A 15814-nucleotide genomic window follows, 5' to 3' on the forward strand; every position below is an offset into this window, starting at 1 on the left:
TCGTAACTCCAAACATAGCAGACTTATTTGGTAGAGAAAGAGACATAAGAACACACTTGATAGTGTACACGAGTTAATAATGACAAACACATTTTGGTAATATTTATTTTAGTTAAGTTTAAGCACACATTGTGTTAAATGGTCCAGAAAGGTTTTACTATCACTGAGTCCCTTGTGACAAGTATGCATAGTTAAACATAATGGAATAGAGGAGCGTAAACTGTTTGAAGAGCGTGGTCTAGTAACAGAGTAAAGAATTGAGGGAAGACACTGGTCCCAGTGTATGAGGTAATCTGGAAGAAGAGTGATCATTCTTCGCGTCCTTCATAGCCATCAGGGAGGGCATTTACTTCAGGGTTGTGGAACAGGCTCTTGTTGCCATCACCCCATGGGAAACGCTGGTGAGAGACAAGAGTTAAGTTAACATAATGACAAATTCAACTAACAGGGGGCACATTAAAATGTGTAAATACTCTAGACAAAATTACAGCGAATATAATACCAAAAACTATACGATCAGAGGTGTTTTGCAACAACTGGATGCATTTAGTATTTTGCCATAAAACATTTTAAAACTTGAATCAGACCTTGCTGCGAATGCGAAGGTGGCTGTAAGGTACGAACTCAGGTTCCACATGGTGTGCAGCATGTTGCTGCATCTTCAGGTACATGTTCAACATGCACACTGCAACCCCCGGAAGGGCAACTACAAAGGAGAGGATCTTCCATGTTCTGGCTGGAGAAGAAACAAGAACACATTTAATTTGATGAGTAACACTGAAGCAAAGGCTTTATTTACACTTAAACAATACATTTGATCTTTATTTTCAGCAACATAATTAAATCACAACTACCAACATAATTAAATCACAATGGATTCATTTTTGAATGAAGCAGCTGCCTGTTAGCTGTTGAGTCAGTGGAGAAATTAGCTAGCTATGTTGTGCTAAATGGCAATGTGAACCGTTTAGCTAACATTAGCTAGAAAGTAAACTGGCAGTATTGGAAATTGGAGTGAATTAAATGTTTTATTTGTCATTTATTGCTAGGTAGCTATCTTGGTAAAGCATTTTGCTGCACTTACCACCCAAATTTCATATGAAATGTGTGTGACTGCCTGGCTCGGTTTAGTTATCTAGCTAAAGTTAACTTGCCAATGAGCATGTGCACAGTATCAAACTGAACACAACTAAAAAATACATATTTTTTTTCTATATGCAGATTTCCTTAGTTATAATTCTGATGAAATGGGGGATGGATTATACCGGGAAAAGTGCCCTCTAATTGCTCTTGTGACTTCTCTGGCTTTGTGCTCTCCGATTGGCTCAAAGTCAAGTTCTCGGCCACTGACAAGCATTGTGATTCAACAAGTAGAAAACGTCAGCTTCGTTTGCACCAGGTCGATACGCAGTAGGGTCGTCTTGTTCTAGAAAGAGAAGGAACGGCCTCCTACTGCGCTAAGTACCTGACAGCAATGTTCCCTCTGACTTCCGGGGGAGCTGCACACATGCAACTGCCACGCATAAGAAATATCAGCCCACACAGAGAAGCACGAGATTGCACTTCAGTTTTCCCCTTTAGTTAACAACGTTTCCCTTCGAATTAATGCAATATTAGCTACTTTCAATGAAACATACCAAAACAAAAACAAACTATGCAAAGGATTGTCTCGTATTCAGAGTGTAATGGAGTAGGATTCTAAAAAATATATATAATATTGCATTGAAAGGCATGACTCCGGCCCATATTCTATACAGACTGGTGAGCCATAACCAATTAGAGCTGCAGTATCCATGCGTCACCATAAGGATGGTGCCAGGTTTCCTCCAGATGTGACACTTAGCATTCAGGCCAAAGAGTTTAATCTTGGTTTCATCAGAGCAGATAATCTTGTTTCTCATGGTCTGAGAGTCTTTAGGTGCCTTTTGGCAAACTCCAAGTGGTCTGTCATGTGTATTTTACTGAGGAGTGGCTTCCATCTGGCCACTACCATAAAGGCCTGATTGGTGGAGTGCTGCAGAGATGGTTGTCCTTCTGGAAGGTTTTCCACACAGGAACTCTGGAGCTATGTCAGTGACCATTGGGATCTTGGTCACCTCCCTGGGCTAAAGCCCTTCTCCCCCGATTGCTCAGTTTGGCCAGGTGGCCATCTCTAGGAAGAGAGTCTTGGTGGTTCCAAAGTTCTTCCATTTAAGAATGATGGAGGCCACTTATCTTGGGGACCTTCAATGCTGCAGACATTTTTTGGTGCCCTTCCCCAGATCTGTGCCTCGACACAATCCTGTCTCGGAGCTCTACTGACAATTCCTTCGACCTCATGGCTTGGTTTTTGCTAAGAAATGCACTGTCAACAGTGGGACTTTATATAGCCCGGTGTGCCCCTTTCAAAATAATTTCCAATCAATTGAACCTACCACAGGTGGATTCCAATCAAATTGTAGAAATATCAAGGATGATCAATTTGAGTATCATAGCTAAGGCTCTGAATACTTTTTTTATTTATACATTTGCAAAAATGTCTAAACCTGTTTTCGCTTTGCCACTATGGGGTAGCGTGTGTGATTTAAATAAAACATTTTCCTCAATTGTAGAATAAGGCTGTAATATAAAATTTTGAAAAAGGGAAGGTGTTTGAATACTTTCCGAGTGCAATTTATCCAAATAGTCAGATTTCATAACCCAATACATCTGTTCATAAGCATAGAGCTCTGACATATCGGTGCATGTTTCTCATAACTTGAGGATTTTACATTTTATGGTCTTTGTCTTCAAAGTTGTTTCTGCCAGTCGCAAAAAGCTAAGTTAGCATGACGAGCTGAATTAAAATGTAAGGTATAGAAAATAAAAAGCTTGGTATACACTCAGTGCTCAGTTGACATCTCAGTTGATTTACTCAACCTAAAGCTGGCCATCCTACAAGTGTAAAAACTCAATGTAACTATGATTGGTCAGAATGCAATGTTCCCTCTAAGCTGCGTGCGGGCAGTCTTTTAAAATGATAAACTTGGATTAGCTAACAACGTGCCATTGGAACACAGGAGTGATGGTTGCTGATAATGGGCCTCTGTACGCCTATGTAGATATTACATAAATAACATTTAAAAACGTTTTCAGCTACAATAGTCATTTCAAACATTAACAATGCCTTCACTGTATTTCTGATCAATTTGATGTCACTTTAAAATTAAATATTTTTGTTTTTCTTTCAAAAACAAGTACATTTCAAAGCGACCCCAAACTATTGAACTGTAGTGTATACCCCCCCCAAAAAAAAAAAAAGTTGATTGAGCTATTTCAGCCACACCTTGTTGCTGACAGGTGTATATAAAAATAATCGAGGACACAGCCATGCAATCTCCATAGACAAACATTGGCAGTAGAATGGCCTTACTGAAGAGCTCAGTCACTTTCAACGTGGTACCATCATAGGATGCCACCGTTTCAACAAGTTAGTAAATAATTTCTGCCCAGCTAGAACTGCCCCGGTCAACTGTAAGTGCTGTTATTGTGAAGCCCACAACAGGGACGCTGAGTGCTAAAGCATGTAAAAATCATCTCTCCACTCACTACAGAGTTCCAAACTGCCTCTGGAAGCAACGTCAGCACAAGAACTGTTCGTCTGGAGCTTCATTAAATGGGTTTCCATGGCCGAACAACCGCACACAAGCCTAAGATCTCCAGGCGCAATGCCAAGCGTTGGCTGGAGGGGTGTAACGCTCGCCACCATTGATCTCTGGAGTGATAAATCACACTTCACCATCTGGCAGTCTGATGGACAAATATGTGTTTGGCGGATGGCACGAGAACACTACCTGCCCCAATGCAGTGCCAACTGTAAAGTTTGAATGAGGAATAATGGTCTGGGGCTGTTTTTCATTGTTTGGGCTAGGCCCCTTAGCGTTAAGATTTCCCTTCACTGGAACTACAACATACAATGACATTCTAGACGCTTCTGTGCTTCCAACTTTGTAGCAACAGTTTGGGAAAGGCCCTTCCCTGTTTCAGCATGACAATTCCCCTGTGCACAAACGAGGTCCATACAGAAATGTGTCAATCAGTGTGGAAGAACTGCATAGAGCCCTGAACTCAACCCCATCAAACACCTTTGGGATGAATTGGAAAGCCGACTGCGAGCCAGACCTAATCACCCAACATCTGTGCCCTACCTCACTAATACTTGTGGTTGAATGGAAGGAAGTCCCGGCAGCAATATTCCAAAATCTAGTGGAATGCCTTCCCAGAAGAGTGGAGGCAGATATAGCAGCAACGGGGGGGACCAACTCCATATTAATGCCCATGATTGTGGAATGAGATGTTCGATGAGCAGGTGTCATACTTTAGGTTATGTAGTGTTGCTAGCCATCTGGCTAGTATAGGTGGGACTTGAATTGCCAACAACTCCTGTGTATGTGGTTGATTTGCCAACAACTCCTGTGTATGTGGTTGATTTGCCAAGTTCCTGTAGCTAACGTTAACTTAGCTAGTTACATTAGTAAAATTCTCTTATGCTGCCTCACGCTAACGTTACGTTGGCTAACGAGCAAGGTCACTACGTTATCATGTCCTTCAAACAACTGTTTGTCTTGTCATTACTAAATCGTTTCATTTGAGAAATGTGTGTATGGGCTTACCTGTTTGCTCCCCATGACTATGGGCCGCTGAGGCAGAGAGTTGACGGGTCTGGATTATTGAGGACCGTAGGAGAGTTTGCGAAATTCTTCCAAAAGACACCATTTTCTCTGTCTTTCTGACCGATCAGATGAACGGAAGTGATGTAGGGGGAAACGTGCTCTTCTAATGGGGCTCCACGGTCGACGCGTATCCAAGGTAGCTGTCACTATAAACTACCCTGGGTGGTAGTACATTCAAGCCAATCTCTGCGCACCATTATTTTTTAGCGTCAAACCAATCAGTGCGCAGAATTTTATTCCGCACAACATAAACATGGAGACAACTGGTAAACAGCTAGCTAGCTAGCTAGCTACAGTAATTTCACTTGTGCATACATTTAGCTATATCCATTTCCTACATGTATTAGCGATTGTAAGTACACTAATAAATATTAACGTGAAAACGTAATTGTAAAATGAATGGTAAACTAAGGCTAAAACTACTCAGTAGATTAGCTATAACTAGCTACGTTTGCTGCAAGGTAACTAGCCATGGGCGAACCTAGGCTTTTTGATGGCTTTTTGCAAATCCAGTTCGGTTTCCATGTCGCCATCACTGATTTTACCCAGTGATACTTTATCCCTTATGCCTGCTTTTACAATGTTTTTCATTGTTGCCAACAGGATGTCCCAATTATCTGGTGTTGTGATATCCCTCTTGTCCTGATGTGCATTGTCTGAGCCTATTTTGTCCCTTGGCTGTTATCTGCCCTTACCAATGTTTGTACCATTTGTGTGTTGTTGCCATAGGTCTCCCTTAATATACTGCCTAGGCGCACAGGGTACGGCCAGTAGCAAGCCTTTTAGAACTGCATTTTGTAATGCATTTAATGTCATTGTCTACACAGAAATGGACTACTTAAAATGGTCCACCACATTGGGTCCAAGGAGGAAGTGATGCAGGAGTGGTCCATGATGAAACACCGTCTGTCCAGTGCTTTTACAAAGGCTGTTCACTTATATGGCAGCATTCCTTGGTTGGTACCTGAACAATAGATTATAACACTGTCATAAAGATGTTCTTATACCACAGTGTTAGAATGCCAGTTAGTGTATTTGGAAAGTATTCAGACCCCTTGACTTTTTCTACATTTTGTTACGGTACAGCCTTATTCAAAAATGTATTAAATCGTTTAAAACCCCATAATGACCTAGTAAAGAACAGGTTTAGAAATGTTTGCAAAAGTTTTTTTTTTTTAACTAATCACATTTACATAAGTATTCAGACCCTTTACTCAGTGCTTTGTTGTAGCACCTTTGGCAGCCTCGAATCTTCTTGGGTATGACGTTACGAGCTTGACAACTGTTTTTGGGGAGTTTCTCCCATTCTCTGCAGATCCTCTCAAGCTCTGTCAGGTTGGATCGGGAGTGTTTCTGCACAGCTATTTTGAGGTTTCTCCAGAGATCGGGTTCAAATCCGGGCTCTGGCTGGGCCTCTTGGACATTCAGAGACTTGTCCCGAAGCCACTTCTGCATTGTCTTGGCTGTGTGCTTGGGGTCATTGTCCTGTTGGAAGGTGAACCTTCGCCCCAGTCTGAGGTCCTGAGCAGGTTTTCAACAAGGATCTCTGTACTTTTCGCCGTTCAACTTACCACAATCGTGCGTCACCTTAGGGAAGGTGCTAGGTTTTCTTCAGCCTTGGCATTCAGGCCAAACAGTTCAATCTTGGTTTTATCAGACCAGAGAATTTTGTTTCTCATGGTCTGAGAGTCTTAACCTCTCTAGGGTATGTTGTAAACCTGGCCAACATCCAGTGAGATTGCAGGGCGCCAAATTAAAATACAGAAATACTCATAATAAAAATTCAGAAAAGATACAACTATTTTACATAGGTTTAAAGATTAACTTGATGTGAATCCAACCACTGTGTCAGATTTCAAAAATGCTTTACTGCGAAAGCATACCTTAAAATTATTTGAGAACACCAGCCAAGTAGAAGAGTTACACAAGTCAGAAATAGAGAGAAAATGAATCACTTACCTTTGATGATCTTCATATGGTTGCACTCAGAAGACATACATTTATTCAATAAATGTTCCTTTTGTTCGATCAAGTTTCTCTTTATATCCGAAAACCTCCGTTTGGTTTGTGCGTTTTCTTCAGTAATCCACAGCCTCAAACGCAGTCACAACAGTCTGACGACAAATCCAAATCATCAAAGGTTAGTGATTGATTTTCTCTTTCTGCTTTTTGTGACTCCTCTCTTTGGCTGGAAAATGGCAGTTTTTTTGTGACTAGGCGCTGACCTAACATAATCACATGGTATGCTTTCGTCGTAAAGCCTTTTTGAAATCGGACACTGGGGTTGGATTAACAACAAGTTTATCTTTAAAATGGTGTATAAACTTGTATGTTTGAGGAATTTTAATTATGAGATTTCTGTTGTTTGAATTTCGTGCCCTGCACTTTCACTGGCTGTTGTCAAATCGATTCCGTGAACGGGATTTGAGCCATAAGAAGTTGTTTAAGGTGCCTTTTGGCAAATTCCAAGCGCACTGTTGTGTGCCTTTTACTGAGGAGTGGCTTCCGTCCGGCCACTACCATGAAAGCCTGATTGGTGGAGTGCTGGAGAGATGGAAGAACCTTTCAGAAGGACAACCATCTCTACAGAGGAAATCTAGAGCGCTGTCCGTGACCATCAGGTTCTTGGTCACCTCCCTGACCGAGGCCCTTATAATAATATAATAATATATGCCATTTAGCTGACGCTTTTATCCAAAGCGACTTACAGTCATGTTTGCATACATTCTACGTATGGGTGGTCCCGGGAATCGAACCCACTACCCTGGCGTTACAAGCGCCATGCTCTACCAACTGAGCTACAGAAGGACCAGGTCAGCGCCTTCTCCCCCGATTGCTCAGTTTGGCCTGGGGGCCGTCTCTAGCAAGAGTCTTGGGGTCATTCAATGCTGCAGACATTTTTTGGTACCCTTCCCCAGATCTGTGCATCCACACAATCCTGTCTCGGAGCTCTACTGACAATTCCTTCGGCCTCATGGCTTGGTTTTTGCTCTGACATGCACTGTCATCTGTGGGACCTTTTTATATGGACAGGTGTGTGCCTTTCCAAATCATGTCCAATCAATTGAATTTACCACAGATGGACTCCAATCAAGTTGTAGAAATATCAAGGATGATTGATGGAAACAGGATGCACCCGAGCTCAATTTTGAGTCTCATAGCAAAGTGTCTGAATACTTATGTAAATAAGGTATTTCTTTTGAATTCATTTGCAAAAATATCAACACCTGTTTTCGCTTTGTTGTTATGTGTAGATTGCTGAGGAAATGTTTTTGTGTAATCCATTTTCAAATAAGGCTGTAACGTAACTATGGAAAATGTCAAGAGGTCTGAATACTTTCCGAAGGCACTGTATAGACATTGGGGCAAAAAAGTATTTAGTCAGCCACCAATTGTGCAAGTTCTCCCACTTAAAAAGATGAGAGAGGCCTGTAATTTTCATCATAGGTCCACTTCAACTATGACAGACAAAATTAGAAAAGAAAATCACATTGAAGGATTTTTTTAATGAATTTGCAAATTATGGTGGAAAACCAGTATTTGGTCAATAACAAAAATGTATCTCAATACTTTGTTATATACCCTTTGTTGGCAATGACAGAGTTCAAATGTTTTCTGTAAGTCTTCACATGGTTTTCACACACTGTTGCTGGTATTTTGGCCCATTCCTCCATGCAGATCTCCTCTAGAGCAATGATGTTTTGGGGCTGTTGCTGGGCAACACGGACTTTCAACTCTCTCCAAAGATTTTCTATGGGGTTGAGATCTGGAGACTGGCTAGGCCACTCCAGGCCCTTGAAATGCTTCTTACGGAGCCACTCCTTCGTTGCCCGGGCGGTGTGTTTGGGATCATTGTCATGCTGAAAGACCCAGCCACGTTTAATCTTCAATGCCCTTGCTGATGCAAGGAGGTTTTCACTCAAAATCTCACGATACATGGCCCCCTTCATTCTTTCCTTTACACGGATCAGTCGTCCTGGTCCCTTTGCAGAAAACAGCCCCAAAGCATGATGTTTCCACCCCCATGCTTCACATTAGGTATGGTGTTCTTTGGATGCAACTCAGCATTCTTTGTCCTCCAAACACAACGAGTTGAGTTTTTAACAAAAAGTTATATTTTGGTTTCATTTGACCATATGACATTCTCCCAATCTTCTTCTGGATCATCCAAATGCTCTCTAGCAAACTTCAGACTGGCCTGGACATGTACTGGCTTAAGCAGGGGGACACGTCTGGCACTGCAGGATTTGGGTCCCTGGCGGCGTAGTGTGTTACTGATGGTAGGCTTTGTTACTTTCCCAGCTCTCTGCGGGTCATTCACTAGGTCCCCCCGTGTGGTTCTGGGATTTTTGCTCACCGTTTTTGTGATCATTTTGACCCCACAGGGTGAGATCTTGTGTGGAGCCCCAGATCGAGGGAGATTATCAGTGGTCTTGTATGCCTTCCATTTCCTAATACTTGCTTCCACAGTTGATTTCGTCAAACCAAGCTGCTTACCTATTTCAGATTCAGTCTTCCCAGCCTGGTGCAGGTCTATAATTTTGTTTCTGGTGTCCTTTGACAGCTCTTTGGTCTTGGCTATAGTGGAGTTTGGAGTGTGACTGTTTGAGGTTGTGGACAGGTGTCTTTTATACTGATAACAAGTTCAAACAGGTGCCATTAATACAGGTAACAAGTGGAGGACAGACAAGCCTCTTAAAGAAGAAGTTACAGGTCTGTGAGAGCCAGAAATCTAGCTTGTTTGTAGGTGACCATATACTTATTTTCCACCATTATTTGCAAATAAATTCATTCAAATCCTACAATGTGGTTTTCTGGATTTTCTTTTCTCATTTTGTCTGTCATAGTTGAAGTGTACCTATGATGAAAATTACAGGCCTCTCATCTTTTTAAGTGGGAGAACTTGCACAATTGGTGGCTGACAATGCTTGTTTGCCCCACTGTAACTCTGTGTTGTTGTATGTGTCGAACTGCTTTGCTTTATCTTGGCCAGGTCGCAATTGTAAATGAGAACTTGTTCTCAACTTGCCTACCTGGTTTAATAAAGGGGAAAAAAATAATAAATCTGCATGGTTGCTAGATAAAAGCTATTGTTATTGCCTGTGAGATAATGGAAGACATTACAGGTACTGTGTATGTACAGTTGAAGTCAGAGGTTTACATAAACCTTGGCCAAATACATTTAAACTCAGTTTCACAATTCTTGACATTTAATCCTAGTAAAGAATCACCACTTTTTATTTTTAGAATGTGAAATGTCAGAATAGTATTAGTGATTTATTTCAGTTTATATTTCTTTCATCACATTCCCAGTGGGTCAATTAGTATTTGGTAGCATTGCCTTTAAATTGTTTAACTTGGGTCAAACGTTTCGAGTAGTCTTCCACAAGCTTCCCACAATAAGTTGGGTGAATATTGGCCCATTCCTCCTGACAGAGCTGGTGTAACTGAGTCAGGTTTGTAGGCCTCCTTGGTCACACACGCTTTTTCAGTTCTGCTCACAAATGTTCTATGAGATTGAGGTCAGGGCTTTGATGGCCACCCCAATACCTTGACTTTGTTGTCCTTAAGCCATTTTGCCACAACTTTGGAATTATGCTTATCATTGTCCATTTGGAAGACTCATTTGCAACCAAGCTTTAACTTCCTGAATGATGTCTTGGGATGTTGCTTCAATATATCCACATAATTGTCCTTTGCGCATGATTTCATATATTTTCTGAAGTGCACCAGTCCCTCCTGCAGCAAAGCACCCCCACAGCATGATACTGCCACCCCCGTGCTTCACGGTTGTGATGGTGTTCTTCAGCTTGCAAGTCTCCCCCTTTTTCCTCCAAACATAAGGGCTACTTAATGTTAGATCCCTCACTTCCAAGGCAGTTATAGTCAATGAACTAATCATAATCTTGATGTGATTGGCCTGACTGAAACATGGCTTATGCCTGATGAATTTACTGTGTTAAATGAGTCCTCGCCTTCTGGTTACACTAGTGACCATATCCCTCAAAGGCGAAGGTGTTGCTAACATTTACGATAGCAAATTTCAATTTACAAAAAAACCTGACGTTTTCATCTTTTGAGCTTCTAGTCATGAAATCTATGCAGCCTACTCAATCACTTGTTATAGCTACAGGCCTCCTGGGCCATATACAGCATTCCTCACCGAGTTCCCTGAATTCCTATCTGACCTTGTAGTCATGGCAGATAATATTCACATTTTTGGTGACTTTAATATTCATATGGAAAAGTCCACAGACCCACTCCAAAAGGCTTTCGGAGCCATCATCGACTCAGTGGGTTTTGTCCAACATGTCTACGGACCTACTCACTGCCAAAGTCATAGTTTTGTCCCATGGAATAAATGTTGTGGATCTTAATGTTTTTCCTCATAATCCTGGACTATTGGACCACCATTTTAATACGTTTGCAATCGCAACAAATAATCTGCTCAGACCCCAACCAAGGAGCATCAAAAGTCGTGCTGTAAATTCTCAGACAACCCAAAGATTCCTTGATGCCCTTCCAGACTCCCTCTGCCTACCCAAGGATGTCAGAGGACAAAAATCAGTTAACCACCTAACTGAGGAACTCAATTTAACCTTGCGCAATACCCTAGATGCAGTTGCACCCCGAAAAACTAAAAACATTTGTCATAAGAAACTATCTCCCTGGTATACAGAAAATACCCGAGCTCTGAAGCAAGCTTCCAGAAAATGGCGCCACACCAAACTGGAAGTCTTCCGACTAGCTTGGAAAGACAGTACCGTGCAGTATCGAAGAGACCTCACTGCAGCTCGATCATCCTATTTTTCTAACTTAATTGAGGTTAATAAGAACAATTCAAAATGTATTTTTGATACTGTCGCGAAGCTAACTAAAAAGCAGCATTCCCCAAGAGAGGATGGCTTTTACTTCAGCAGTAATACATTCATGAACTTCTTTGAGGAAAAGATCATGATCATTAGAAAGCAAATTACAGACTCCTCTTTAAATCTGCATATTCCTCCAAAGCTCAGTTGTCCTGAGTCTGCACAACTCTGCCAAGACCTAGGATCAAGGGAGACACTTAAGTGTTTTAGTACTATATCTCTTGACACAATGATGAAAATAATCATGGTGTCTAAATCGTCAAGCTGCACACTGGACCCTATTCCAACTAAACTACTGAAAGAGCTGCTTCCTGTGCTTGGCCCTCCTATGTTGAACATAATAAACCTCTCTATCCACCGGATGTGTACCAAACTCACTAAAAGTGGCAGTAATAAAGCCTCTCTTGAAAAAGCCAAACTTGACCCAGAAAATATAAAAAACTATCGGCCTATATCGAATCTTCCATTCCTCTCTAAAATTTTAGAAAAAGCTGTTGCGCAGCAACTCACTGCCTTCCTGAAGACCAACAATGTAGATAACATGCTTCAGTCTGTTTTTAGACCCCATCATAGCACTGAGACTGCACTTGTGAAGGTGGTAAATTACCTTTTAAATGGCATCAGACCGAGGCGCTGCATCTGTCCTCGTGCTCCTAGACCTTAGTGCTGCTTTTGATACCATGGATCACCACAGAGATTGGAAACCCAAATTGGTCTACAGGGACAAGTTCTGTTCTGGGTTTAGATCTTATCTGTCGGAAAGATATCAGTTTGTCTCTGTGAATGGTTTGTCCTCTGACAAATCAACTGTAAATTGGTTCCATTTTTAGGACCACTATTTTCACTATATATTTTACCTCTTGGGGATGTCATTCAAAAACATAATGTTAACTTTCACTGCTATGCGGATGACACACAGCTGTACATTTCGATGAAACATGGGGAAGCCCCAAATTTGCCCTTGCTGAAAGCCTGTGTTTCAGACATAAGGAAGGGGATGGCAGCAAATGTTATATCTTTTAAACTCGGACAAAACAGAGATGCTTATTCTAGGTCCCAATAAACAAAGAGATCTTCTGTTGAATCTGACAATTTAATCTTGATGGTTGTACAGTCGTCTCAAATAAAACCTGAAGGACATTGGCGTTACTCTGGACCCTGATCTCTCTTTTGAGGAACATATCAAGACTGTTTCAAGGACAGCTTTTTCCATTTGCATAACATTGAAAAAAATATGACATTTTCTGTCCAAACATTATGCAGAAAAATGAATCCATGCTTTTGTTACTTCTAGGTTAGACTACTGTAATGCTCTACTTTCCGGCTACCCGGATAAGGCACTAAAATAAACTTCAGTTAGTGCTAAATACGGCTGCTAGAATCCTGACTAGATCCCAAAAATTTGATCATATTACTCCAGTGCTAGCCTCCCTACACTGGCTTCCTGTTAAGGCAAGGGCTGATTTCAAGGTTTTACTGCTAACCTACAAAGCATTACATGGGCTTGCTCCTACCTATCTTTCCGATTTGGTCCTGCCGTACATACCTACACGTACACTACAGTCACAAGACGCAGGCCTCCTTACTGTCCCTAGAATTTCTAAGCAAACAGCTGGAGGCAGGGCTTTCTCCTATAGAGCTCCATTTTTATGGAATGGTCTGCCTACTCATGTGAGAGACGCAGACTCGGTCTCAACCTTTACGTCTTTATTGAAGACTCATCTCTTCAGTAGGTCCTATGATTGAGTGTAGTCTGGCCCAGGAGTGTGAAGGTGAACGGAAAGGGACTGGAGTGACTAACTGCCCTTGTTGTCTCTGCCTGGCCAGTTCCCCTCTCTCCACTGGGATTCTTTGCCTCTAACCCTATTACAGGGGCTAAGTCACTGGTTAACTGGTGCTCTTCCATGCCGTCCCTAGGAGGGGTGTGTCACTTGAGTGGGTTGAGTCACTGACGTGGTCTTCCAGTCTGGGTTGGCGCCCCCCCCTTTGGGTTGTGCCGTGGCGGAGATCTTTGTGGGCTATACTCGGCCTTGTCTCAGGATGGTTAGTTGGTGTGGGGGCTGTGCTTTGGTAAAGTGGGTGGGGTTATATCCTGCCTGTTTGGCCCTGTCCGGGGGTATCATCGGATGGGGCCACAGTGTCTCCTGACCCCTCCTGTCTCAGCCTCCAGTATTTATGCTGCAGTAGTTTGTGTCGGGGGACTACGGTCAGTCTGTTATATCTGGAGTATTTATCCTGTCTTATCCGGTGTCCTGTGTGAATTTAAGTATGCTCTCTCTAATTCTCTCTTTCTTTCTCTCGGAGGACCTGCCCTAGGACCATGCATCAGGACTATCTGGCATGATGACTCTTTGTTGTCCCCAGTCCACCTGGCCGTGCTGCTGCTCCAGTTAAATGTTCTGCCTGCGGCTATGGAATCCTGACCTGTTCACTGTGATTACTATTATTTGACCATGCTGGTAATTTATGAACATTTGAACATCTTGACCATAATCTGTTAAAATCACCCGGCAATGCCAGAAGAGGACTGGCCACCCCTCAGAGCCTGGTAAGGTTGTTTTTCCTAGCCACCGTGCTTCTAAACCTGCATTGCTTGCTGTTGTTTGTGGTTTTAGGCTGGGTTTCTGTACAGCACTTTGATATATCAGCTGAAGTAAGGACTATATAAAATGTGATTTGATAACAATGGTCAAATAGTTTTATTTTTGTTTCAGACATTTCTCCAAAAAGTACAATGTTTGTCCCCATGTGCAGTTGCAAATCTTAGTCTCTTTATGGTGGTTTTGGAGCAGTGGCTTCTTCCTTGCTGAACGGCCTTTCAGGTGATGTGGATTTAGATACTTTTGTACACATTTTCCTCCAGCATCTTCACAAGGTCCTTTGCTGTTGTTCTGGGATTGATTTGCACTTTTCGCACCAAAGTACATTAATCTCTAGGAGACAGAACGCGTCTCCTTCCAGAGCAGTAGGATGGCTGCGTGGTCCCATGGTATTTATAATTGCATACTATTGTTTCTACAGATGAACATGGTACCTTCAGGCGTTTGGAAATTGTTCCCAGGATGAACCAGACTGAGGACTACAATTTCTTTTGTGAGGTCTTGGCTGATTTATTTTGAATTTCCCATGAAGTCAAGCAAAGAGGCACTGAGTTTGAAGGCGGGCCTTGAAATACATCCACAGGTACACCTCCAATTGACTCAAATGATGTCCATTAGCCTTTCAGAAGCTTCTAAAGCCATGACATTTTCTGGAATTTCCCAAGCTGTTTAATTCACAGTCAACTTAGTGTATGTAAACTTCTGACTCACTGGAATTGTGATACAGTGAATCTGTCTTAACAATTTTTTGAAAAATGACTTGTCATGCAAAGTAAATGTCCTAAACATCTTTCCAAAAATATAGTTTAACAGGAAATTTGTGGAGTGGTTGAAAAACAAGTTAATGACTTCAACTGTATGTACACACACTCATTCAAGGGTTTTTCTTTCTTTTGACTTTCCTACCTTGTAGAATAGTAGCGACGACAAACTGTGAAATAACACATATGGGAATCATGTGGTAACCAAAAAGTGTTAAATTATTTTCTATTGAGATTCTTAGTAGCCACCCTTGGCATTCCCTCAAAGCTTCATGAGGTAGTCACCTGTAATACATTTCAATTAAATAAAGAAACAGGTGTGCCTTAAGTTAATTTGTGGAATTAATTTCCTTCTTAATAGATACCTGCATTACCCCCTGGACCAAAACTAACCCTGACAACCTGCACATCCCTATTCCCTGTGACGGGAGGCCTTCAAGAGGTATTTGCCTTGTCTGTGAGCAAATTGGAACAGAAAGGGGGTGGAACTGGCACAGAGGGTCAATTCATGTCATTGATATGAACATTCTGGGGAATACAACCTGTTTAACTCAACTATGGAAATGTTCCTTTACTTAATAAAGTATAGACAACTGAAAAACTTGACTTGAGCTCATCATACACCCTTATCGTTCCATTACCTCAGAATAGATTTGTTAACAGAATAAGGAAATACATGAGTTAACGTATATCATAGGAATGTTTTGTCTAGTCCTGAGAGTCTTTTTTTTGACCCCGGGCCACAGACTGGATCCCTGAGTCACCGAGGTGATCACTGAGAGATGGCACCTTTGCCTACTTTACTACAGGGTCTGCGGTAAAGTAAGTAAAGGCTCCACCCCTCAGCTCAGAAGATTGGTTCTATGATTATGGATTATGATGCGTAAGTAAAT

General features: G+C 41.8%; 2 protein-coding genes across 4 annotated transcripts; one reads left to right on the top strand and one right to left on the bottom strand.

The window, feature by feature from the left end:
- Positions 1–91: 91 nt before the first annotated feature.
- LOC118358234 (cytochrome c oxidase subunit 6A, mitochondrial-like) lies at positions 92–4805 on the bottom strand. Its single transcript, XM_035735816.2, has 3 exons — positions 4632–4805; positions 588–736; positions 92–398 (listed from the first exon to the last, which is right to left on the bottom strand). The coding sequence occupies exons 1-3, from the start codon at positions 4732–4734 to the stop codon at positions 309–311; spliced, it is 342 nt and encodes a 113-aa protein (XP_035591709.1). The 5' UTR covers positions 4735–4805; the 3' UTR covers positions 92–308.
- Positions 4806–5655: 850 nt separating this feature from the next.
- LOC118358236 (uncharacterized) lies at positions 5656–15522 on the top strand. Of its 3 annotated transcripts, none has more exons than XM_052478695.1 (4): positions 5656–14108; positions 14275–14382; positions 14582–14743; positions 15283–15522. In XM_052478695.1, the coding sequence occupies exon 1, from the start codon at positions 11001–11003 to the stop codon at positions 12222–12224; it is 1224 nt and encodes a 407-aa protein (XP_052334655.1). In that variant the 5' UTR covers positions 5656–11000; the 3' UTR covers positions 12225–14108; positions 14275–14382; positions 14582–14743; positions 15283–15522. The 3 variants fall into 3 exon arrangements, with proteins under 3 accessions (XP_052334655.1, XP_052334656.1, XP_052334657.1); XM_052478696.1 differs by having other exon boundaries at positions 14315–14382; XM_052478697.1 differs by having other exon boundaries at positions 14353–14382.
- The last annotated feature ends 292 nt before the right edge of the window (positions 15523–15814 follow it).

The sequence above is a fragment of the Oncorhynchus keta genome, chromosome 25, assembly GCF_023373465.1.
Source record: "Oncorhynchus keta strain PuntledgeMale-10-30-2019 chromosome 25, Oket_V2, whole genome shotgun sequence".
Lineage (NCBI taxonomy): Eukaryota > Metazoa > Chordata > Actinopteri > Salmoniformes > Salmonidae > Oncorhynchus > Oncorhynchus keta.